This window comes from Talpa occidentalis, unplaced genomic scaffold (genome assembly GCF_014898055.3).
Source record: "Talpa occidentalis isolate TD23 unplaced genomic scaffold, MPIMG_talOcc4v2.1 talOcc4.15, whole genome shotgun sequence".
NCBI lineage: Eukaryota > Metazoa > Chordata > Mammalia > Eulipotyphla > Talpidae > Talpa > Talpa occidentalis.
This window is the reverse complement of record NW_023601543.1, coordinates 33,235,948-33,263,279: the sequence shown is the minus strand read 5'-3', so window position 1 is coordinate 33,263,279 and position 27,332 is coordinate 33,235,948. Positions and strand designations below refer to the sequence as shown.

Genomic DNA, 27,332 nt, shown 5'->3' with positions numbered 1-27,332 from the left:
AGTTCCTTCCCATTAAAGTCTCATATGTTTTGTGTTGATGCGGCGGATGGCAGAACCCATTTAGAATAGACAATAGGCATGTTTGCGGGGTTTGGGCAGCCCCTCTCCCTGTCCTATAACAGATTCACTGACCCACAGTTACCTTGTCACATGCTCTAAGTTCTTTTCCAAAAATTGATAATCAAATATGTTCATCCATCCATATCGTCTCACTTATACTGGAAGGCATTAGATACAGCGGTTTGGCTGTCAGTCTCTGGAGTCGGAGAAACGTTAAGTTCAAACTGTGCCTCAGCTGACTGTCGTGTACCACCGATCAAAGATATTTTCTGATACCCTGCTCGGCAAGGTCCTCGGCCAGGCCACCCCCTCACCACCACCAAGCACCTGGAACCGAGGGGCTACAGGGGGGTAGACAGGGGCTGTTCTCCTTTTACCTCCCTATCTCTCAGCAATGTTGGCACCTTGACATTGACCACCCCTCACTCTTATTTCCTAGGCTGCTCCTACTCTTTCCGCACACTCGCAGCTCAAGCAAAATGGTAACTTGCACGCTGCTGGGGAGGGGCCAAGAATTGCCCTCCCTTAACCGGGCGGAATTAAAACGCAGGCGTCCCGGTGTTGGCAAACGACTTCCCTGTTACCGCGATAAAGCCGCTGCCGCCATCTTTATTGTGGTCGACGATTCCTTGCGTTAGCCGAAAAGCGAATGAGCTATAAGGAATTCTTCCAACTAAAAGTCTTCCGAGTCGGCCTGGCCCGCCCGAATCCGGCTGGGAAGTGAGTTATTTTCAGGCGGCGGCCCCAAATGCAGGGGTAGAGGGCCCTCGGGACTCGAATGCGCGCCTCCACTAACGGAAGGACGCCGGGGGCGGGGCCGTGCGTCCGTCCGGCCCTGGCACTTCCGGCTCACGCGTCGTCACGAAGCGTGTTGGCGCCGGGCTCACGCGCCACACGGAAGTGTAGTGGGGCGCACCGGAAGCCGCCGGAAAAGAGCGATGGCGGGTTTGACTGTGAGAGACCCTGCGGTGGATCGGTCTCTACGATCTGTTTTCGGTGAGAAGAACGCGGTGGAGCCAAGCATCGGGGAGGGACTGAAAGAGGCGGGGTCCGGCGAGAAACGCCTTTTGTGTCTCACGAGTCGCGTGGGAGCCGGTGATGGAGCGGGCGTTCAACTCTGCCTCCCTCTGCTCTGGGGCGGCCAACCTGGTGAACTCGGGGGCAAAGTGATGCACCCCTCTTCCCGAGGTCTCACAGCCTTTCCACGGTGTGGATGAGGAAGTTAAGCTAGAGTTCAGCGTCTTTGAGTTTCTCCTTTCGTGAGCTTCAATTATTATGTAGAAGTGAGGACGTGTGGCAACTCTCCGGTACTACTTCTTGCCCCCATCCCGGAATACAGATTGTGTGCTAAGGGTATAACCATCCCTGTCACCATTTCCCGCCCTCTCATAAGCACTTGTAGTACTCTATTTTTATCTGTAACGTTTTAGTTCGACGATCGTGGTAACGGTCACCTGGAGTCTTAAGGTGGATTCTAAATAAATACAAATGAATGGACGGTTAAGACCTTGTCAAAGAAATTTTAAAGAGGCTCGAGTCTATTCTGTGTCATCTTTTCAGCCGAAATAAGCTGTGTTTTTAAAGTGTGTGTGGTGATTTTAAAGCACCCTTTGAAAGGGACATGACAACAGCTGGGAGTAATTTGTAAGCTTCCTCCACTACATTCATGGTCATTCTCCATTGAGTATGTATATGTATAGAAATACAGATGTGTGACCTGGTTTTAAAAATTATAATTTTGGGGTGTGAGAGAGAGAGAGAGAGAGAGAGAGACAGACAGACTTTGCAGACCTTGAGTAAATTCTACTGTTAAAGTATTTTCCCCAAAGTTAAGGTAAATCTAATACTCTTCAGATCAACCAGAAAAGTAATATTTAGGGGTGCCTACATCATTTTTATTTAGGCTCAGTGGTTTATTTCTTTTGTAGTTCGGGTCTTCAGCAGACAAGACTTAAATCTTGTCTATGGGAGTATTAATGGTGCTGTGGTTGAGGAACACTTAATTTGAGCCAATTGTTACATCATTATTGATATGAGTTGATAGAATGAACTGTTTACTTTCTCACTAGGAAGATCTAGGTTGTGAACTCAGAATTTTAATGTTAAATATTTTCTTCCTTAGTGGGAAACATTCCTTATGAAGCTACTGAAGAGCAGTTAAAGGACATCTTTTCTGAGGTTGGACCTGTTGTTAGTTTCAGGTGAGAGCCTCTTACACTTCTTGGTGGTAGTTTCTTAAAAATCACCACCTATTTGGCCCTAATGTTAATGCAAGGTTTTTACTAGTGACTTTTCACATGCATCCTTCTTGTTTGTAATGGCTGTGTTGAGATAATTTGCATACCAAACCACTCATAACCATTTTTACTATAAGGTGTTTTTTTTTTATTTAAACATGACTTAAAATAGAATTTCAGTGAGGCAGAGTGATACCGTTATTTGTCTCACAGTGGACCAAGTTAGAGTATGCCAGTGTTCACAGAACCCTGTGTGTATGTAACTTTGTGTCTGATACTTGGTTCTACTCTCCAGATTGGTGTATGATAGGGAGACAGGAAAGCCAAAGGGTTATGGCTTCTGTGAATACCAAGACCAAGAGACTGCACTTAGTGCCATGCGAAACCTGAATGGCCGTGAATTCAGCGGGAGAGCACTTCGAGTGGACAATGCTGCCAGTGAAAAGAACAAAGAAGAGCTGAAGAGTGAGTATAAACCCAAGTTGTATGCACCATGAGTTAGTAAAGATGTAACATTGAAGATTGTCCACTTATGACAAGTTTTAGCATCTGCTGAAATGGTTAGCCACATTGCTTCTTTAATTAACCAACTTGAGATACCTGTGTTAGGGAAGTATATCTTTGAGAAGCAGGGTAAAGTTGACTTTAGAAGTCTTTCAGTTTGTAAGGAGTTGATTTCCAGTTGAAAATGAATCCAGGCTCAGCAGGCCATTAGTAGTGTGAACTATGCCAGTTGTGTTTACCAGTATTTTCCACTGTTGCCAGATCTTCTGTAGCTGGTGGAGGAGTGTAGGGTACTAAAGCATTCTTAAGACTTTTTTCATGAGGCAAGAGGTCCTGGAATTCCATTTTAGAATTGGCATCTTTTTCTGTGCCTTTTGCTTCTGAAATGACTTGTCAAAGGAAATTAGTATGCCTACTTCCTGATTAGGTTAACAATGTCCTCCTGTGTAAGCCTGGTCCTAGCTTTCCTTGGGAGTGGAAAATACACTCGGACACTTTCCCCCACAGAAATAAGAAACTTTCAAATTACTTATTTCTCAGCTTCAGAGAATTTAAAGTTATCAACTGGTTCTTACAGCCCTGGAAAATGGATACAATAAGTCCTCACTTGACGTTCTTGGAAAGGTTCTTGGAAACTGCAACGTTGAACAAAATGACATTGTTCGAGGACCTGCTATACTTGAGATGGTTTAGCTCATTATTTGCCTCCTTAACTTTTTTGTACTTTCTTCCCAATCAGGCCTTGGCACTGGTGCCCCTGTCATTGAGTCACCTTATGGAGAGACCATCAGTCCTGAGGATGCCCCTGAGTCCATTAGCAAAGCAGTTGCCAGTCTTCCACCAGAGCAGATGTTTGAACTGATGAAACAAATGAAGGTGGGAGGAGGCATTAAGTTATGAATTTAGGGATGAATAAATCAAATCACATCAAATTTTCAAGGAGTTAATTGATCAAGTTAATGGAAATGATTCCCTGGGCTCAAATAGAAGGTGTGTTTAGACCACCATTTCTTATACCTTCAAAATTCCCTGTGTGTACACTGTATTTTACATTTCGTGCAAAGAGCTTTCCATTTTTGTGCACAAACAGCTACACATTCTCTCTGGGTTTTTATGACCCACAGATACCTGATGTAGATATTAAAATGTGGCTTTTCCCCTAAGTGATGGTATTATGGTATTTGAAATGCCTCTTCCTTCTCTTGCCTGCCATGACCAAGATTTTGTGTGCTATGCAAAACCAATGATAGCTTTAAAAGTCTCTTGAATATCACATTTCTCAGATGGGACTGGCTCTAAATCACTATCAGTTTCCAAGTAATCAGTATTGAGCCTGATGATGAATCTGTTTATCTTCTCAGCTCTGTGTCCAGAATAGCCCCCAGGAAGCACGGAACATGTTGCTTCAGAATCCTCAGCTGGCTTATGCTTTGCTACAAGCACAAGTAGTGATGAGAATTGTGGATCCAGAGATTGCCCTGGTGAGTGCTTCTGGTTCTTTTATAGATGTGCTATGGTTAAATTTGAGTGGGGTAGGAACTACCTGATTGCTTTGTTAAAACAGACAGCTCATAGATTTATTTTTTTCATTTTTTAGAAAATTCTGCATCGCCAGACAAATATCCCAACGCTGATTGCAGGCAACCCTCAACCAGTTCACAGTGCTGGGCCTGGCTCAGGAGCCAATGTGGCAATGAACCAGCAGAATCCTCAGGCCCCTCAAGCCCAGTCTTTGGTAGGGCTTTCTCTGATAACATTTCTTTTATCTCTCTTAGAATGTCGTTTTCATTTTAGGAGGATATGTCAAAAGAAGAATGGTCAGGAGCTGGAGATCATAATTGTGATTTCCAGTTTATAGAGTACATGACATTTGAATGAATACAGTTTTGGTTCCAAGTTTGTATAACAAAGAGATCCTTTCTGTGCGCCCTATTTTTGAGTTAATTTTGTGTGTGTGCATGTGTGGCATGGTAGTTGGCACTTTGTTATTCCATGTACATTATCATTCAATACAGCAATTATATGAGATTGACACTCTTGTTATCCATTTTTATCAAACATGACACAAAGACCAGAAGTCATAAAAGATTGACTTGAAAACTGAAAATTTACTATATGGAGAAAAAAAAAGAAACATCAATGAAAAATTGGGAAAAAGTTTTTGTCATACTTGTGATGGTTACCTAATAAAGAACCCTTAGTTTAGAAATGTTTGCTGCTACGTTACAACAGTGAAAAATTGGAAGCGTCCTGAAATGTTTATCAGTGGAAAAATGGGGAAAGTGTGGTATGTTTATTCAGTGAAATACTCTATACCAGTTAAACAAACTACATGTATCAACATGAATGACTTTCAAAAACAATTCTGTATCACAGAAAAGATGAATTAGGATATATGGTCTCAACGCAGGTTACTCAAAAAACAATACCATACAGAAGTGAAAATGAATTCCCAAAATGTCGTATCTGTGTCTGCATATATCCCAAAAATGTATTGAGTGAATTGCAAAGATTTATGTAATGATTTACATAAAATTTGAAAACATCTATAAGAATTCTTATGTGGGGGATTCAGGATGCAATTGGGGATGACCATATGGGAAAATATAATCATAAATATAATTTTATTTCCTAAGCTGTGCAGTTATTTTATTCTGTATACAATTTATCAATCTGGAATTTTTTATAATAACAAAAGACATGAATTAGAAAGAAAATTACAACTCACCTAGTAAGAAGTGTGCAGTGAACATAAATAGTTCACAGAGGTAGAAATACAAATATGTAATATACAAAAAAATGCTCAACCTCAAAATAAGATAAATTTAAACAGCAAGTACAATAAGCTATCATTTTTCACCTATCAGATTAGCAGAGGTAAATAATTTGGATGAACACATACAAAGGTATATATAGTATAGGCATCTGCAGACAGTTTCTGACAATTGGCAAATAGTCAGAATTTCTGGCTTTGCAGGCCATGAGGTCTGTACCTATGACAGATCTGTTTCAGCTCTGCCATTGGAATGTAAAATCAGCCATAGACAATATATAAGTAAATGCACAAGGTTGACTTGCAGTAAATCTATTTACGAAAGTGGGCAGTGATCCAGATTTGCCCATGGGTCATAGTTTGCTAACCCCTGCTTTAATTCAATACATACTTTTTCAGAAATAGAAGGGAAATAAATTAAGGCTCAACTGGGTAAACTGGATCCAAAAGAAACAATTATAAATGGTAAATCCAGGACCTGAACCTAGTTTTGTCTGATCTCACATCCTGTTTTCTTTTATCTAACTCACTATACAGTTTACTCTTTTCTACTTTGGAGTTTTAGTTGTGTCCTCTGACATTATATGTGTTTTTTTGTTTTAATAACTTTTATTCTTTATTAAGCTCTTTATGTTCCAAGGGACTTTAAGTTCTTATGGACAGCATTACTTTTCCTTCTAGAACTTCAATGTATTAAAAATAAATTCATACTCCTCCCAAACCGGAATTATATCTGAGGACAGGGATAAGAAAAGATTTGTCAAATAAGAGAACTTTCATCATAAAAATGTAAACTAACAACAGTTAATTTTTAAAAAAATAAAAGTCCTAGTCTCTTTTTCTCCTCGGGTTCAAAGCACATTTTTTAAAACCTTATTGCCGGGTCCCAGCCATGAAGTCAACAATAAGTGCTACCTATGGCCTTGCCACAGAGCTAAGAATTGTCAGTCTCTGCTTTTAGAATATGGCCCATCTTAACCATGTTCTGCATAACCAGGCTCATTGTGTGCTTTGCAACTTTTTTTCAAAGTGTATTATAAAGCCAATGTGGATTAAAACATGCTGTAAGAAAAGCATATTTGGGAGACTTTGGAGGTGTCAATTTAAAGAATTTTTTGAAGTCCTAGACTTTGTGTGTTGAGTCTCCACAAAGACATGATTATATACTCTGGTTTTTCTCTTGGTCAGGGTGGATTGCATGTCAATGGTGCGCCTCCTCTGATGCAAGCTTCTATGCAGCCTGGAGTTCCAGCACCAGGGCAGATACCAGCTGCTGTAACAGGGCCTGGGCCTGGTTCCTTAGCTCCTGGAGGTATGTTTCACTTAGAGTCATCATCATTTTTGGTATTTTGCTAAGTTTTGTTACAGCAAATGACATGGTATAGCTAAATCACTGTGTGATGATGAGATCTTGATATAGAATTAATACATAATTAGGAAGCGTATACCCCAAGTGGAGGAAATAGTTAACTTCTTACATACAAATTCTATGCCTGATGATTAAAACAAGGAAAAGGAGGGTAAAGTGGAAAAGTACAATAAAACTTTCCAATTAGGGCCTCCCCTGGTGGCGCAGCGGTTGAGTGCTGGGCTGCGAAGCTGCCCGCAGCCTCTGCAATGCCGGTTCGATCCCCGGCCTCAGGCGAGGGTCCCACATGGCGCGCAGACCTCTCCTGCCGCCCGCTGCTCCCCTCAGCAGTGTGTTTCGTCATTCTGCCTGTTCTATTCCCCGCTCTGACTCTGGTGAATCCTCTTACCCTCCCACACTTCTGACTGTACCCAGTGTTTGTATGGATAAATAAATAAATCTTTAAAAAAAAAAAACAAAACTTCTGAATTAATGAGGGGAAAAATGGAATGAAGGGAAACTAGACCAAGTCAGCAAATTTGGAAACAAGGAAATGGCATTGTAATAATAAAGGTAGAATAAACGAATGGAATAAAGTGTAGTAGAGTTACTATTCTACTAAATGTGAATGGACTGAATTCTCCTATTTAAAGGTAGGAACTGTTAGTTTATAAATACATGAAAAAAAGCACATAAATATATAATCACATTATTTTATTTAATAGACATAAAACTGCATTTCATAAAATATATTCAGACCAAACAACAAAAGGAAAAAAAGTTTTAACAACTGTATGTTCATTGAGAGTGTTTTTATAGGCAATGGATGGAGTATTGCTTATACACTTGTAGTTTTTGTCATTCAACAGTAACTATTCCCCATATGAATGACCTGTATGAACCTACCATGTATATCAGTATTTAATGTCTTTAGACAATGAGCTTGTTTCTTGTTACTTTACCTAATCTCATTTAGATTGACTATGGTACTACTCATGGGTGTTCATTTGGATCTAAAATCTGTTTTGTAGAGAAACCAGTCTAGAAAGCTAAGTTGACAAGAATTAGAAGAAGAAAATTTTAAAAAAATTTCAGCAAACTCAATTTTTATTTATCCTTTATTTATTTATTTATTTATTAGAAGATTTATTTATTTATTTATTTATACAAGCACTGGGTACAGTCAGAAGCACGGGAGGGTGAGAGAATTCACCAGAGCCAGAGCGGGGAGCAGAGCAGAGCAGGCAGATGGACGAAGTACACTGCTGAGGGGAGCAGCGGGTGGCAGGAGAGGTCTGCGCGCCATGTGGGACCCTTGCCCGGCTGCCGGGGATCGAACTGGCGCTGCCGAGGCAGCTTCGCAGCCCAGCGTCAACCACTGCGCCACCGGAGAGGCCCTTATTTATCCTTTAGAGGTATAGTTGAATTATCTTTTAATATTATAATAGAGTTTATATTTTATACATTTTTTGAGTTATAGGTGCCTAACTTAGCTTAAAATATCACAAGTAGGGTGGTCCTGCCACATGTGACAAGCATGCAACTCATAACATGCAGTTGAAAAACACCCAAACTGTTCTACACCTCACTGTTTAGTGAGACAAGTGTACTAGTCATGCACTTGGATGTCACAGCAGTATTAAATTGCTATGTAAGTTTTTTTAAGTGTCCTCCATTTTTGTACTTACATTGTCATACAGTGTGTAGATCACTGTCACCTGCGGAACACATTTTGAAAATTATTGTGCTGGTGGGCAAAATACAAGTTAATGACATTGAGGAATGAAATAATGGTATCAGTAAGCTTGAACTAACATTTAGAGGGAACGTTATCTCTTTTGACTAGAAGAATACATTTTCCCCACACCCCCATGACCATAGAAGCTTTTAAAAAAATTGACCTATACCTCTGAATCATACACAATGTTGTAAATCAACATTGAATAGAATTAAACATTCACAACCAAAAATCTACCCACACGTTTACAAAATTCCTCAGGAATGGTGCTATCTCCTATAAGGAGGCTTAATGTGCATTGACTTCTTGCCAAGATTTTAGTAGCAAGTGAGATGAAGTATTCTTAACCATGAAGGGCTTAGGGAAAAGGGGAGTTTTAGGAGAAAAAAGTTTTTAAAGTTGACCACGTACTTAGCATAAAATACAAAACAATTTAGAATATAGAGATTTTACAGGCCACATTTTTTATTTTAAACCAATAAAATGAGAAATAATATAAAGGTGACTAAAAAAACTTGGAAAATTAAGGAACATAATCCTTGAATTAAGAGGAAATAAAAAATTTATAAAAGACAACAAAAAGTACATTTTAGGGCCTCCCGGGTGGCGCAGTGGTTGAGCGCTGGGTTGCGAAGCTGCCCACAGCCTCTGCAGCGCCGGTTCAATCCCCGGCTGCTCCCCGGCCACTGGAGGAGGGTCCCGCATGGCGCGCAGACCTCTCCTGCCACCCGCTGCTCCCCTCAGCAGTGTACTTAGGTCCTTCTGCCTGCTCTGCTCCCCGCCCTGGCTCTGGTGAATTCTCTCACCCTCCCGCACTTCTGACTGTACCCAGTGCTTGTATAAATAAATACATTAAATAAATAATCTTTAAAAAAAGAAAAGTACATTTTACCTAAAAATATACATGAAATAGTGAAAGCAGCATAGGAATTTATTTTTTTAAAGATTTTATTTATTTATAAAAGAACTGGGTACATGTCAGAAGCGTGGGAAGGTGAGAGAATTCACTAAAGACAAAGCTGGGAGCAGAACAGGCAGACGGACCGAAGACACTGCTGAGGGGAGCAGTGGGCGAGGAAGGAGAGGTCTGCCACGCCATGTGGGATTCTCGCAGACCGGCCGGGATTGAACCCATGCTGCAGTGGCTGTGGACAGCTTCACAGCGCAGTGCTCAACCAGCTGTGCCACCAGGGAGGCCCAGCATAGGAATTTAAATAAGTAAATTTTCCAGTGATTTTTTTTCTTGTGTGTGTGTGAGCTTGTATTTATACTTATTAAAACTTAAAACTTCACTTAGGTTTTTGAGATACCCTGTACAAATCTCTTTGACAGTTGATGAGAAGGGGGAACAACCTAGTAGGAAAGGAGGCAAAGGAAATGAAAAGGCATTGCATGAAAGAGCAAATCCAAATGCCCAACGATAACATTCAGGGAATTGCACGTGAAATAACAGTGAAATTTCACTTTCTTTAAACACATCACAAGCATAAGTTTCACAGAGGGATGCCACAATATTGGCAGGGAAAGTGGACACATAGACTGCTGGTGGAAAGGTAGATTCTTCAGCCTTTTTTTTTTTAAAGATTATTTTTTGTTTATTCAAGAACCGGGCTACAGGCCAGACGTGCAGGAGGGTGAGAGGATTCACCAGAGGCAGAATGGGGAGCAGAACAGGCAGATGACCAAAATACACTGCTGAGAGGAGCAGTGGGCGCAACAGGAGAGGTCTGCCACGCCATGTGGGAATCTCCCTCGCCGGCTGGGAATCGAACCAGCGCTGCAGAAGCTGCAGACAGCTTCACAGCGCTGCGCTCAACCCACTGCGCCACTGGGGAGGCCCTTCTTCAGCCTTTTAAGCAAATAGTCCCACATTAAACATTCATCTGTATTTTGATCCCCCATTTCCATTCTGGGAATCTAGCCCGTGTACCATGTGTGATGGTTTATGAGAAATTTTGTTTATACTTCCTTCTGCCACTCCTTTCCTCAGACCCTAAGTCTTTGTACTGATTTGGTGGGTGGTATGACTAAATCATAGGATGTTATGGTTAGAAGAGAGCTTTAAAATCATGTAGACCCATGGTTTTCAAACTTTAGTGTGCTTACAATCACCTAAGCCTTATTAAAAAAAATTACTCATCCCTAACCCCTAGGCTTTCTAATTCATCAAGTCTGAGGTAGGGCCTGATAACTTGCAGTTCTAACAAGTGCCTGGTGATGCAGATGCTGCTGGGTTGGGGAACTGTATTGCTAGAACCACTGGTTTAGATCAACTTCTTTACAAATGAGGAAGCCTGGTGATACATTTATTTTATCAAATCGCTTGTTTAAAATCACAATTTCTTAGTGCTAGCTCAGGTTCTGGTTCCTAATCCATGACTCTTTGGTGCTTGGCATGTTAAGTAGAATGAGAGAATTTGATGTGTACTTGATATTTTGGGTAAATATTAATGAACTGCAAGCAGTTCTGCTTATCATTTCTCCCCACTTAAGCATATGTTATTCCTTTGAGGGAAAGAGACTAATTGCTCTGTGGAAAGTTCCAAATGAGGACTTGTGGTACATAGTTATTTGTATAGCAGTCATTATACCCCGGCAAGTTAAGAGTAGACCAGGGGTTTTCAACACTGTTAGACTCTGTGGTTGTTTTTCATAACAAGATATTTTGCAGTGGCTCTGTACTGTGCTGAAGTGAAATGCACAGGTGATACAACCTACTTAATATGATTTTAAAAACCTATTTATAGCACCCTAACTACAATATGGAGTAAAAGAGAAGTAAAAGAAAATTATTTATAATTAAGAATGTTTTATTATGCAAGTGTTCAGGGACAACTCCAGTAGAAAACAATCTAACAGTCAAATGCTTATACCTTTATCATGACTAAAAGTTACAATTGTAGACAGAAAATGCTTATGTTATTTTGGCTACTCAGATACCACGAGGACTGTGGGCATTGGTGATGTGATTTTGAAAGTGGTGAAAACTCTTGGCTAGGTTCTTAACAACATACAATACCCATGATTTACTTCATAGTTGCATTTCTGAAAAAGCGTACATATAAACAAAAGGGCAAGTAACCGTGTTTATAAATAAAACAGACGGGTTCTAAATACAGATGACTGTAGATAGGGTTTCATTTATATGAATGTTCAGCGAGACATTCAAAATGTGGCAAGGCAGGGTAAGTTTTGATTTTGTGGGACTATCTTCTGCATTGTAGGCCATGTAGTATCCCTGTCAGCTTCTCATTAAATGCCAGCCATGCCCCTACAAATCTTCACAACTAAAACAGTCTGCCCACACATTTGCAAAATTTCTCAGGAACGGTGTGCTATCTCCTGTGAGGAGGCTTAATGTGGGTAAATGCAATTGACTTCTTGCCAAGATTTTAGTAGCAAGTGAGATGAAGTATTCTTATTTAACTCACTTTTCTGTCACAAAGCCTTAATTATCCTAAGAAACTCCATCTTCTGTCTAGTTGCATTGTTCAGTAGTTCCTTTGTAAGTTTCTGTTGGTGGGGCAGAAAATTTATCAACTCAGCCACTTTGATAGTTTTTCCCCACTGCCTTAATTTGTTTTCCTCTCTTGCCCTTTATCCTCTAGGAGGAATGCCGGCCCAGGTTGGAATGCCAGGAAGTGGACCAGTGCCCATGGAGCGGGGACAAGGTAAATAAATACTAATGTCTGATTGATGTGGACTGGACTTGGAAATGTTCTCTATCTGCACTCTAATGTGGCAGCCACTAGCCACATGTGCTTATTTGAATATTAAATAAATTAAAATTAGATAAAATCTGAAGTTTCTCATTCACACTAAGCACATTCCAAGTGCTCAGTAGCCACATGTGGCTAGTGGATACCATACTTGACATTGCAGATATATAAAGAAAATGCCCATCATTGCAGAAAATTCTTCTAGACAGCACTGATCTATACTTTCCATCTAGTGATTCAGAGCCCAGCTCTGTAAGAATGGATGATGAAGCAGATGGGCCCTTCATGTCTGTTTAATTTGTATTGTCTTTTCCTGATAGTCTAATGGTTTTGTTGACATATTCTCTCTCCCTCTATGGATCTCTGTTGACTGAGTACAGAATTTGAATAACGAGCATGTAAGATGGGCTGGGAGGGAATGAAAGGTCTGTGAAGCCTTCCTGGTAAATGTATGTTGTACTGTGGCAGTAAACGAGATACCACAGCAGCAGCCACTCCAAAATCTCCACATTATTTCTCCATGTTATTAGAGTCTGAAGAAAAAGAAAATTCAGTGTTTTACTTGAAAATAATGTCAGGAGGTGAGATAATAGAATAAAGTGACAATAAAATTGTGCATGCTGTGGGCCACTTTAACATTCATAAACAGCCTAGTGAGTTGGATGGCAGCACCCCAGTTTTACAGTAAAAGATGGAAGCTGAGTGTTAACTTACTGAAAGGGACATGGTAAGTAAAGACTGATATCTGAGTAATGTGCACTGGACTTGATGTGTGCATTTCTCTTCCAACTAGTAAGTAGCAGAGCTAAGATTTAGAGGTCTTGGGTTCCAAAATCGATACTCTGTCCATCCATACTGCTTCTGTTAACTTCCAAAAATATTCCTTAGTGTCTTCTATTTTTCATTAGGTCCTTGTGGCCAGAGAAGACTGCTTTGGACATAGAGAAGCTTAAGTTATTTCTTCTTAGCATATGGCCTATAAGTGAAATCTGTTGTCTTAAAAAGCAGAATATTTAAGCAACAGACCTGTGTACTAGAAGGGACGTCCTCTCTTAATGTCATCAGTGGGGTCTAGGAAAAATATGACTTTATATGATGAAACCAGGTCCTCAGATAACATCACTTCATTCAGTGTTGACTGGGAATTTTTTTTTTTTTGTCATCAATGTTACAAGGAAACAGAATTTTCAAGGACCTGCTATGCTTTTTCTATGGTTTGTACACTGGGCTTGATTGCTGAAGCAACAACTAATAATCTTGTCAGATGGTTGACAGTAGGACAAGCTCCTGTCCAAATACTTCATCTGAACAGCTTGTGCTTTTGTGCCCACCCCCTTGGCCGCTGTCAGTACATTGTGTACCACAGTGTAGTTCTGCAATTGTGAAAAAGGATTCAGGTTTCAGTAGTGCTTATACCTCTCCTCAGGCCCCCAGTCAGTGACCAGCTGTCTAGTACATACTTGACAGGCCTTCCTGCTGTAGTTCTTTACCTTTCTGGGAAGAAGTTAATGAGGGAAATGATTTATATTTTGAAGGTATATCAAGCATGTCTTCCTAAAGAGACAGTGAAATGAGTTTTATAATTTTTCTTCAGTAGCTAGCAGAGGAAGCAAGAATCTTTTCATTTGGGCCCAATTTGTCTGTCTTTTCTTGGAATCCATGCTGCTTCTGCACATTTCTAATGGTGAAAAGTGACTGTGACATGTTTAAGAAGATACTTCTTGCTTTCTGCCACTTTTGTTTAGCATTGGTACACCTGGCATCTCATTAATCTTTATTAGATATTGTTCTGATATTTGTTAGTTATCAAAGAGTTGCAGTGGCAGAGTATTTCTCTTTTTTTATTATTTTTCTTACATTGTTGTAGTCCCCATAGATCTCCCATCACCTTATCATCCATAAGACATCACCATATTCCCTTGTGTTCATCCCTCCCATTCCCCCCACATCCCCTCTTCACTGTATGCCTCGGTTCTACAGTCAGTTTACTAGTTTTAATTTTTTCTTGACCTTTTGTTTGGTTTCTCTATATTCCACATAAAAGTGAGACCATCCTGTATTTATCTTTTTCGTTCTGACGAATTTCAGCTAGCATAATCCCCTCCAGTTCCATCCATGTTGCGGCAAATGGCATGAGTTTGTCTTTTTTGATTGCTGAGTAATATTCCATTATATAAATATACCACAACTTTTTGATCTGTTCATCTGTTTTGGGTCATCTGGGTTGTTTCCATATCTCGACTATGGTAAATAGTGCCGCAGGAAACATTGGAGTACATGTTTCCTTTCGAAATAGTGTTTTTTGTGTCTTTTCGGGACGATTCCTGGGAGTAGAATCACTGGATCATACGGTAGAGCCATTTTTAGTGTTCTGAGGAACCTCCACACAGCTTTCCATAGTGGCTGGACCAGTTTACATTCCCACCAGCAGTGTAAGAGAATTCCTTAATTTCCACATCCTCTCCAGCATTTGTTGTTTCCTGTTTTGTTAATGTGGGCCACTCTTACTGAAGTGAGGTGGTATCTCATTGGTTTTGATTTGCATAGCTCTGATAATTAGTGATGTTGAACATTTTTTCATATGCCTGTTGGCCACTGCATTTTTTCTTTGGAGATGGTGGAGTATTTCTTGAGGGATAATATATTCTCTCCTTGTCTAAAATCCATTCAGTTTTACTTCCCCCATTTGATAATCTTTGATAGCAGAAATTTTTGTGCTTTAAAATATGGCAAAAATAGTACTACCTCACTTCTGTTAAGGGCTTCTACAGAATAAGTCTTATCTTCCAGGTCCAATGCTTCTCTCAGTATTTCTTGCATTTTTTGCTTAGGAAAATATGTTTATGTTCTTTGTCTAACTAGATATTCAAAACTATCCTTTTTATAATGTGTTTTTTAATTTAATGGTATCATAAGGAGGTTTAGGGGAAATTATGGTAGCAGAGGTGAAAACTGAAAATGGCTGCTTATTCCTAACAAGTAAAATCAGTGGTCCACAAGTTTCACCTGAGGGAGCTATCGCATCAAAATGAAGCAGTTTCAGATTTCAAAGAAGTGAATATAATTTTGGAAGATTTTGTATCCTGGCTCAAACTCTTGAAGTCTTGGCTAACTTACAAGTGTAACTCTCCAATATGTATATGTTTCTGCTTGTGTGTGCAAGCTCTTTTAAGTGTCTGCTCTTTCTCCTTTTGAAATTACTGCTTACCTAGGAACCCTACAGCACTCGCCCGTGGGACCCACCGGGCCTGCATCAATTGAGCGAGTTCAAGGTACCCATTGTATCTGCCAGTTTCCATGTGCTTATGGTGATCAGGGTGGGACGTTGAGAGTGCAAGGGCTGCTTGGCAGTCATCCTCACATTCGGAACCCAAAAAAGTAGTGTCTTTGGTTTTTGTCTCTTTAATTTTTTCCTGTTAAGGCCATAAGATTGACCTCTTCACACGGGTCACAGAACATGGATGATATGGGCATCTGTCTGAGGCTGTACTCCCTGCCTACTGGTGTCAGGAGACTTGGATGGAACAGCAGTCTGAGGGGACAGCAGGTTCTTGCAGAGCCATGGCAGGGTTCAGCTGTGCCAACACCCTACCTCTCTTTTGTGACTCAGTCTTTGAACTGATTGATTATAAGGAAAACCAGAAGCATAAGTTTCTTCAGGTTGCAGTGCTAGTCATTGGCAGATTGCTCTCCTGTGTGCTCTCTGTATAATTCCATCCATACCTCTGATATGGCACAGATTCTGTCTACACCCTGCTTCTGTTCTTGAGCTGCAAGAGGAATCTGCTGTGGTGACATTTCACCCACTCCAAGGTGTCTGAACTATGTTCTCAGTGGTACAGAGAGTCATTTCTTATTTCCTTATGTGTCTTTAACAGCAGTAACTCCCCGTTTGTTTCCCTGTCAGTGCCGATGCAAGACCCCAGAGCAGCTATGCAGCGTGGGGCCTTGCCTGCCAACGTCCCCACTCCTCGAGGTCTGTTAGGAGATGCTCCGAATGACCCACGTGGAGGCACTTTACTTTCTGTAACTGGAGAGGTAGAGCCAAGGTAATCACTAACATCAAAGGGAAAGATGGGGGAAATCAGAATTTTCTCTTGCTTTGAGAGTAAAATCTGTGTACTTGTTTGCCTACTTCAGAAGATAAATGTTCATGGCTGCTGTCCAAGACTAAGCACTTCTAAGGCAGAACTATGTACTTGAGTATGTAATTTTGAGGTAACCATGACTACTGCATCTTTGGAAATTGAAAATTTTAGAACAAGTACCCAAACAAGGAAAACTTATGTTATTGGAAGTAGTAGTAGTTGTCATACTACTAGTAATAATTGACATTAATGGGGATTGTGCCTGAATATTTAGAGCATTTCATTTCATCCACTATTTCATTCATTATTTCATTTTGTTAATGAATATTATTATTTTTTTTATAGAGGCATGTTTTATTTATTTGTTTGTTTGTTTGTTTTGTTTATACATGCACTGGGTACAGTCAGAAGCGCGGGAGGGTGAGAGAATTCACCAGAGCCAGAGCGGGGAGCAGAGCAGGCAGAAGGACCGAAGCACACTGCTGAGGGGAGCAGCGGGCAGCAGGAGAGGTCTGCGCGCCATGCGGGACCCTCCTCCAGTGGCCGGGGAGCAGCCGGGGATCGAACCGGCACCGCAGAGGCCGCGGGCAGCTTCACAACCCAGCGCTCAACCGCTGCGCCACTGGGGAGGCCCTGTTAATGAATATTATTTTGTTAAATCCACACAACCCTGTGAAATAGATACTAATAGTAGACCCATTTTCCAGATGAAGAAACTGAGGCTCAGAGAAGCTAAGTAATGGTCCAAGGTAGCACAGCTAATCAATGATGGAGCCTAGATTTGAACCCATGTTTTTAAGCACTGTACTGTGTGATCATTGTATTGAGTGGATAGGCATTAATCCTTCCTAAATTATGAGTGCCCCAACCAAATAGGAAATTCTAGAATACGTGGATATACATCCCATAGCTTTTCTTTGATACTCTCTTGTTAGCATTTATAGAGTGATGTTTAATACAAGTTCTTTGTCTGATTTTTGCTTGCTAGTCTTCTGGTTGATACTTTGTTGTTTTGTTCTGTTTGAAAATAAAATGTTTTTCTCTACATCTAGAGGTTATCTGGGACCACCTCATCAGGGTCCACCCATGCACCATGTCCCTGGCCATGACAGCCGTGGCCCACCCCCACATGAGATGAGGGGAGGGCCATTAGCTGAGCCCAGGCCTCTGATGGCAGAGCCAAGAGGACCCATGCTAGATCAGAGGGGTCCACCTTTGGATGGCAGAGGTAAGGCTGGTTGGTACTTGTAGGCTGATGATGAATCCAGATGCCTTAGTCTCTAATCTGGGCTAAAGAATGCTGGAGCAGTAGGGCTGGCAAGCATTGTTAAAGTGTATCTGCAAATCTGAGAAAGTGGGGAGGAGAAAGCAGTCTTAGGTAGGTGGGGGGAAATGTGATTGGAGAAATAGATTCCTATCTTTGACAGTAAAGGTTCTTGGTTCTTGGCAGTAAAGGTGAGTAGCTACACAATACACAGTGGTATTCTTGCAACTTACTTTATAGGCGGAAGAGATCCCCGAGGCCTGGATGCACGAGGGATGGAGGCACGAGCCATGGAAGCGAGAGGACTAGATGCCAGAGGGTTGGAGGCCCGTGCAATGGAGGCCCGAGCGATGGAGGCCCGAGCGATGGAGGCTCGAGCGATGGAGGCCCGAGCTATGGAAGTCAGAGGAATGGAAGCCAGAAGCATGGATCCTAGGGGCCCAGTCCCTGGCCCTAGAGGGCCTATACCTGGTGGAATCCAGGGTCCCAATCCAATTAACATGGGGGCAGTTGGCCCCCAGGGATCCAGACAGGTATGTGTAACACATTCATAGCTTCTATGTGACATACTGATCTATTTAAGAATTGATTATTGAGCCCTGACTACTACTGCTTTTTGATTTGGGCTATTTTCTCAGCTTATTAGAGAGGAAAGATTAGTATTTCCCTTCCTTTAGTTTTTCGGTCCCTTAGGGTATTGATTTTTCTGGCCATCAGTATTATAGTCCGAAAGAGCAACCTTGCCCCCTAATTTTGGGGACTCTTTCATTCAGAGCAGAACTCTTGAACATTCAGGGGATAGAGAGCACACCAGTGGAATCAAGGCATGGATAATTTGAAAAGATTCCCCCAGGTGATTCTAATGCACAACCATAAGAACCATTGTGTTAGAGCTTATGAAGAGTTATTAATAGTCATTTGGGTAAAATAGAAACCTATTTTAATTTACTTTCATCACGTAGCCTGAAGGCAAGTAGTGGCATATAAAAGGCAATTTACTAATGCTTCACCTTAAGACCCATGCAACTGAATTCTTGTCTCTTCTTTCTCTGTTGGGTTCCCTCCAGTTATGTGTATGTGGTGTCTATGGTTGATTGTGTGTTTTCAACACCTTCCTCTTCACCCCCAGTTGGTTGTATGTATGTATCCTTCCTGAGCTCCTCCACCTGCCATCTTCCTATATATGTCTTCTTCCTTCATTGTAATTCTTTCTTTCTTCTCCCAAATTCTTATGTGCCCCTTACTTTCCTCGTATGAGAGTCTGTGCGTGTGGTGAGTGTGTATGAGAGAGAGTGTGTGAGCACTCACGCGAGCTGGAATGGAATATGTCAGCCATCTACTTCTCTCATTTTATAGGCCCAAGAATTCAGGTGACTTGTCCAAATACAATTAAAAAGTGGCAGAGCAAGGAATAGAACCCACTATTTTTTCCACTCTATTTCTGTCCCATTATCTCTGTGTTGTGTTTATGTCTGGGTATCTGCCTCTCCCTCTTTAATACAAAATTTAAATGTGCTTTTTTCCTAGTATGTGTAAACTGTTCTATTTTGGTAAGTTTTGCTTTTTGAAAAATATGTTTCCTGGGCCTTGATTTTTATTGTGCCCTCTCTGGTAGCCACATAATATAAATTGTTTTTGTGCATTCAGTCAGACAGTCAGCAAGTATTTGTTGAGCACCTACTAGGTGCCTGACAGAGTTACAGGTAATGAGGATATAGCAGTGTGAACAAATGAAGTCTCTGCTTACATTCTGTTATAGTTGAAGAGACAGACAACACATAATTACCTGATGTGTTTATGTAATGGCTGTGGATAATTCTCTGGAGGAAGATACTGGAAACAACGGTTGGAAGACCATTTCTGGAAAATGTCTTACTCCTTTATAAAGTTGTTTAAATTAATACTTAAATATTATATAAAAGTATATAAATATATCAAGTATCTTCATTGTTGTATAAAAGATGCACAGTACACATCTTCCCTCTCACCCTCATCTCCTATAATCAATTTAATTAGATTTTTAATGTATCTTTAATACATATTCTTACTTTTTCAAATGTCAATGTATATTCTTATTCCCCTCCCCCTTCACTGTTCTGTGCCTTTTTTTTTAACAGTCTATCCTTGATTTGTAATTTTAAATTAGATTTTAAAATAAGCTCCAGTCCACCCAGTTAGAAACTTGTCAGTGCAAGGTTTATTGTTACTAGGGTGATTATAAAATTTTATCATACAAACAGAGACACATTAGAGAATAAAAGTGAGTTCTGTTTGTACCTGGGACAGAAGTATAAAGTGAGATTGTCTTGGCAAATCTGGGTATAGGGTCACTCATATTCCTTGTCTGCCTAGAATGGCATGCTCAGAAACTTAACATGGCCATTGAGTGCTTCAATCACATTACAGTACCTCAAATTAGTATTGACTGAAGCTTCGAAAAGGTTATTCTCATAGATGTTTCAAATCTGTCACAGAGCATCAAGTTTGATATCAGTCTGTGGGTGCAGTACTCATAAGAACAGAAACTGATAATATTCTACCAATCTCAACAGAGCATACAATGCTTTATGGAGTATCTTTGGGAAATTAGTTATTGCTTGTAAGTAAATGTTCCAGGTAATAGAACCACCCTATCAAGCTTTTAAACTATTTTGATGAAAAATAATTTATAGTGTATTATACTTCCTTCCTTTCTTAAACAGGATGTGGAAATAATTGTAATTGTTTTTGATTATTCAAGATCATCATTAAGTGCACCCATTATTGTATGTGCTATAATTGAAAGCATAGTTATCTCCTGTTTTGGTTTCTGGTCTCCTTCTCCATCAGACTGTCACCTGACTCTTCACATTGCTATCATGGTATCTGCTCCTAACGTTTTATGCACACTTCTTTTGTGCTTTGTTGCTTCTAATCTGCTGGGAAAGCAGGTAACAAGTTTGTTAACAGCTTGTGTTTTAAGAAGAGTACCTAACCTCTGGGTGAATGCCTGAGTTGAACTTAACTCCAGCATAGGGACCTTTTAACAGTTATTCTAGTTGCTCTGCGGCTTTTTCCTTGGGTTTTGGTAGTCTCCCAAAAGATTGACCTCACTGACAGAAGATCTTAACTACCAATAAGTTATGACATAATTGCACTTTGTTTTTTTAATTCACTTCAATCATATTTCTTGGTCTGTATTTAGCAGAAAGTATCTGTTGTGTATTCTCTATGGAAAGTTTTTTATAAAAAGCAAATGTTGGGCTAATAGCAATCTTTTCCCCAGAGGCCTTCCTTTCTGCCTCTGCAATCATGATCATCTCTGCCTTACTTGTGAGGTAGGGCCCTTTGGGATGAACCTCCTTTGTCTGATTGAACAGAGGTAGGTGGTGTCCCTGTGAGTGTAGCTTCCCCAGTAGACCAGCATACGTTATCTCGAATCCCTCGGTTTTCACTTGTTTCCACAGAGCACTGATTTCCAGGATGCTGTCAGTTTTCCTTGTGCTTATATGGCTGAATTTTGCTTGATTTGATGGTGTCCAGTTGTGCTGTGTGGTATTTATTGATGATGCTAGATCTGTTGTAAGCAAATGTGTCTGACTTGCTAGTTGATCTCTGGCTAACTCTGCCTTCTGCTGTTGCTATAGTAGGAAATGATCTTCAGATTCCTTTATTTGCTTTTTTTTCTTAAACTCACATCCATAATCAGATCAATTTTTTTTAATTGCTATTACTGAATTCTGGTTACCTATAGTGAAAAGTTCTGAGCATCTTTCTTCATCTTTTGTGCACACAGGTTCCAGTCATGCAGGGAACAGGTATGCAAGGAGCAAACATTCAGGGTGGAGGCCAGCCTGGTGGCTTTAGTCCTGGGCAGAACCAAGTCACTCCACAGGACCATGAGAAGGTAAGCATGGCTCTCTTACTGCCTCCATATGCACAAAGCTTTTAAAGTCTTCTTCACAGTTACTGGGAGGTTTGGGTCTTCAAAGTCCCTACAGAGTCATGTTTTATAGTCTAATTTTGAATTCTTTTTTGATTTTCTTAACTGAAAATATGTGCTCATCTGCCAATAGTGGGGATTTTTTTTGTTTGTCCCTTTTTTCTTCTCCTCTCTACCTTATCCCTAAAAAGAATAGATTCCCCACGAGTATATCTTTCTATTTCTGTATTTGACCATTGTGGGGAGCCTCATGGTGATGGAAAAGCTAAAACTTATGAAAAGGAGAGACTTTCAGAACAGAATTAAAAGCTGAAGACTTCCCAGGGCTCACAGATAGCATTTTAGTCTTCAAGAACATTGGGTTCACGGAGGTATCTTCTTTAAATCTTTTGATCTTGGGTATTGCTGTACTTGTGCTTTTCATTGTACCTTTTCTAACCAACTGCTTTTGGTTTTTTTTTTTTGGTTTTGTTTTGAGGAAGCCTGCTGTTTTCTTGTGTGAAATATCCCCTGGACAGAAACTGGTGGTGTGTTTTTCAGCTGCCATTATTAAACCGTACTACCTTTTTTCCCCCCTCTGCACAGGCTGCTTTGATTATGCAGGTTCTTCAGCTGACTGCAGACCAGATCGCCATGCTGCCTCCCGAGCAGAGGCAGAGTATCCTGATCTTAAAGGAACAGATACAGAAATCCACTGGAGCACCCTGAAAGGTGAGCAGATTTATCCCGCCAGAGTGGGACAAGCTCCCTGTGCATTTGGGGTATATTCTTTCAGCCTTAAGTGACAAGGCTCTCTGGATCTCAGTATCCTCTGAGGCCTGCTCTCCTCTGGGCTAGACTCTTCACCCTTCAAGTGGCCAGCCCTTATCAGGATCCAGAAGGCTGCAGAGCATTTGTGCAGTTGTTAAATCATTTTGTAATCATCTTCGATCTTTTCCCCGATGGCAAAAGCAATGTATGCTCATTTTAACAAAAACTAATCAAATACAGAAATGTAGGAAGTTCAGGGTAAACAGCTCTGCTTCCTCAGTCTCATACCCCAGACATAACCTCTAAATGTAGTTTGGTGCGTGTCCTTCCAAAATCATTTATATTATTTTTTTTTCCAAAATGTCATATTAAGATGGAGAAAATACAAAGCATTTGAATAAAATGTGTAAATATTTTCATTTCCATTATTTCTTTTATATTGAATCTTTTGATGTTAAAGTATTACTGCACATAATTTAAGATAGTAAATGTCCACCATCAGTCTCTATACATTTTGGAGGGTGCTGTACACTGCTGCCCTGATTTTTCTTGCTCATCAGCCAGGTAGAACCTAAGTAATTGTGTGACCTAATTCGATTACATGTTTTGGTGTTTCTTTTTAAAAAAATTTCCCCCCTTACAGCTTTGTATTTCATAAGGAATTCTGTTTTCTAAAAATGGTTTAAATAAAATTCATTTTCCCTATATCAGCTGGGATGTCACATTTTGAATTTCTATTTTTTATACCATCAGAATTACAGATCCCCATCCATATATTAGCAAATGATGTGAACTTTGTTTATACTAATTTAGCAATCTTGACTAAATATATTTCAGTCCATAATTGTACTGTCAGAACATCCAAAGTGGAAATATGCATCATATTTGTGCAACTTACTTCAAATGACAGAACTCTAATGGGAAGCTGTCCTAGGTGCATGGCTGGCTTGACTTTTGGTATGACTTTTGGCATAACTCTTCAGCCCAGACACCCAGGTGTTGTTTTTTCAATAAAAGCATAAACTACCTATTCGGAGGGCTAGATAATAACTACTCCTCTTTTTCACTTTCTCTAATTTATTCATACCAGAAAAGGCATTCCCTACAATAAAGAGAAATTATTGGGGTAGTGGAGGTAGAAGTATACCTGAAAGTTCTTTTATTATGTATTCTTTTTTCTTTTTTTTTTTCCTGAAGTTAGCCCTAACATATTTAAATTAAGTGTTCCTTAATCTAGCTATCATTTATTCAACAAGAAAAAAATTAAGCACCTAGTTTTCCAAATTCTGTGACTTATAAGTTTATCTTCTTATGTATTCTTGCTTATAAGATAGTTCGTTTCAAAGCCTTGCACATTAACCACGGGGCAAGGTTTGTTGCTCAATCTTTTATTCTGAAATAATTATAAACTCATAGGAAATTGAGCCAGTAATACAAAGACCCTCATGTACCCTTCACCTAGCCTCCTAAAATGATAACATTTTTTTAATTGCGGTATCATTGCTTTACAGATGATACCATCTTGAGAAGTTGTTGTACACTGCCTTTTTAGTTTGTAGTACAAAACCAAGAAATTGACATTGGTATGTTACTATTAAGTAGACTATAGGCCTTATTCCATTTTCACCATTTTTGAAGCCTACACTAAGGGAGGGGGGTGTGTGTGTGTAGTTCTGTACAGTTTTACACAGGCAAGGTTTTAACATGTATTTGTGCATACTGTGGCCATAAATTGGCTTTCCCTCCATCCTGTGACCTTACTAGTTATAATCCATCTCTGCTATCACTGGCAGGCTTATATACATACTATTACCGTTAGATAAGTGGCAGTTTCCGCCCTCTGCAGGACATTTGGAAATGTCTGGAGACATTTTTGGTTGTCACAATTTTAGAGGGTATAGTGTGCTACTGGCATTCAGGTGCTGCTAAGCATCCTATAATGCATAGGACATCCCCTGTTCTCCACTCACCCCCCCCCCCCCCAATAACAAAGTGTTAAATGGCCCCAACTGTATCTAGGGCTGAGGTTTAGAATATTGCAGTAAGGGGTGACTACTTTAGAGAGGCAAGAGGTGGACACCTTGGAATCTACCCCTGGTGCTCTGTGCTGACACCTAAGAGCTCCCTCCCCCAGTCTTCTAATTTTTTTCCTGATGTTTGGGGAAAAGAGAATTTTATCTCCATTTCTAATGACTTTCTCCCAACTTTTCCCTACAGGTTTTCAAAAATACCTGGCAACAAGTCTGGAAATTAATTCCAAAACTTTGTTGAAATATTGCAAAAAGATGACTTCTGCATCCTAACCCTTGAACGATTCAAATTGGTGCCAGGTGGAGGACTCCCATCACCTTCTCTCAGAACAAAATCAGTTCATTCTATTGTCTTAGTTTGTATATTTTCTGTGACTTGAAATAAACTTTGGACACAATTTTAGTATACTGCAAATTGATAACACATGACCTTTTTGCTTTTAAAAAGCTGAACACTGAGGGTGAAACCTTAGATGTGTTTTCTACCCTACTGCAGTATTGTACTTTAATATTATATTGCCATAGTTCTATTTTTCCTTTTAAGTTAACCATTTATTCTTGATGATATTTGAGGATTTCTCAGAAGCAATGTTTTCTGGAACTTGGTTTTTGCTTAGTTTGCTTCCAACAGGAATAAGATCCGCCCTTTGAGAACTTGCTAGAACTTCTGAGTCTACTGGGAGAAAATAGCATGAGCTGTAAAATGGTGAGAAGGCCAACAAAGCCAGGAGCCTAACAGAGCAGTGTGTTTAGGTTAGAAAAATCCAAATATCAAAATGCATTTTATGTCAATTAGCAGGCCTGTTCGCATGCATGTTTCAGAGTTAAGACAGATATATTAATGCTGGTTTGAGAGTATCAATAAGACTAGAGGCTGTTGACATTTATTTGGTCTAAAACTTTTCAGTCTGGGTAGTCAACCTTAAAAGTTTAAAAAAGCCACTAATTTTTCACATTTCAAGATGAAATAAAAACGGAAATCAGATGGACAAAATACATTCATCCTATCTTCTAGATAATCACTAACCTACATCCCTACCCTATAACTAAATTTATTCTGGGAAATTAAAACATAAAAACCCCTAAAACTTTCATATTCTCATTTATTTTAAGAGGACCAAAATATAGAACACAGATTGCCCATTAGGTCTGCCCCTGCCTGCTTCATTGCAGATAGGTATGAACATAATTAGTGCCACTAGCTCTAACTATGGCTCTCCCAGCCTTGTATTCTCTCTCTCATAATGACATTAAGGAGGAATATGTTTTCTCTTCATCAGGCCAACCTCAAGAGGTTAAGAGGTGCCTTAATAAGTAAAGTTCTACTGGAACTACTCTTGAGCCTATTTATATTCTCAGAATCCTACCCCCTGGGTTAGGATTATGGTCAAGTGAATTAAAAGCCTGCCATGGGCTTAGAGAATGTAATAGCATATTGCTTACGTGTCAAGCAAAAGAATGCAAAGATAATCAACTTCATGAGAGACATTGAAATTGAGGGATTTTCTACTCTGATATATGAACATTTACAACAAAAGTGTGCTGAATAAGATACTTCATATTACAACCTAAAAAGTAAAACTTGCTCGATAAAGCTGAGGAGCTTTCTGGGTATCCTGCTTATCCCCAATTCAGGCTTGGATACTGATTACGCATTGGATTTGTTATCGTTACCTTTTCTGCCTACTTCCAGGGATATCCTAGGCCTTGATATGTTGTTTTTAACAGCAGTCATATCTTGAAGTATCAAAATATTTAGACATTGAGTTAGAGAGTGAAGTCTTTCTAATTAGGAACTCCTAAGTTTCAAGGGACACTAAGATTCCAAATCAGTCTTAGAAGATCAAATTATCATTTGGTCAGCAATTGTCTAATAAGAACCATATCATCAAGGTTCTATTGTTCATTTTCCTAAAGCCTTATTAAATTTAAATAGATTGAAATCTGGGAAATTGGCAATAGCAGGGGTATCCCAATCTATTCCTACGGAAATAACCACTAGTGGTTTTTTTTTTTTTTTACTGATGTCCAGTTAATAAATCAAACACTGTTAGTACCGTGAGTTCAGGACCTACCTTTATTTTGTTCAGCATAGTGACTGAAAAAAATCTATCTTACTAATCCTTGAAGTCATACAGGTTTCTGTATAATTAGAAACAACTATTTATTCATTCTTGGTCACTTAATGATAGAGAAATAGGTGCTATAATGCTAATTCAGTGGAAACATTCTTAAAAATCTATAATGAGGTGAATTGTCTTTGGGCGCAATAAAGTGTGGCCCTCCCCCCCCACCTTTTTAAGAGTCCCCAGTCTTCTTTCCTTTTACTGATTGACTGTGACTGTGAATACCCTAGGTCCAGGTGGATGGGAGAAATAAAAAGCATTTTGATAAGAGAAAAGGCATTTTACTTAACATCATTAGGTGAATGAGTCCTTACTGAATAGGTAGGTGGGAGCCCAAAAAATGTTATCAGAAGTCTAAATACCTTTTTTTAAAGCTAGACTTTAATAAAAGTGATGATAAAGAACCCCTGTTGACTAGGTCATGTAAACATGGAGTTCAAGTTTTCACAATTATTTCCAATAAAATACATGCTAATGACAATGTAGCTGACTTTCAATTGTAATTAACATACGTTCAAGATTTTCTTTTCCAAATGGAAAGTGCAGATAAAGTAACAAGACTCATTAAGCAAAGAAGAAAATCCTTCATTTTTTGACAAGCAAAAATAAGTAAGGCATAAATTGCTGTTCACACTGGATAAGACCATGTTTAAAAACAGTAAGAATGTACATAGTCAATGTTATATAGGATTGGAATTCTTGGTAATCTTATGTTCATTGTTTTACTATTTATGCTAATATGCTTTGTCATTAATTCAATAAATTTGTATTTA

At 39.7% G+C, this 27,332-nt stretch overlaps 1 protein-coding gene across 1 annotated transcript; it reads left to right on the top strand.

The window, feature by feature from the left end:
• The first annotated feature begins 924 nt into the window (after window positions 1–924).
• CSTF2 (cleavage stimulation factor subunit 2) lies at window positions 925–24,831 on the top strand. Its single transcript, XM_037512209.2, has 14 exons — window positions 925–1,056; window positions 2,183–2,261; window positions 2,593–2,762; window positions 3,541–3,677; window positions 4,163–4,282; window positions 4,399–4,536; window positions 6,763–6,886; window positions 12,269–12,331; window positions 16,287–16,428; window positions 17,520–17,695; window positions 17,972–18,264; window positions 21,507–21,617; window positions 22,239–22,364; window positions 24,621–24,831. The coding sequence occupies exons 1-13, from the start codon at window positions 999–1,001 to the stop codon at window positions 22,359–22,361; spliced, it is 1,734 nt and encodes a 577-aa protein (XP_037368106.1). The 5' UTR covers window positions 925–998; the 3' UTR covers window positions 22,362–22,364; window positions 24,621–24,831.
• Window positions 24,832–27,332: the final 2,501 nt, after the last annotated feature.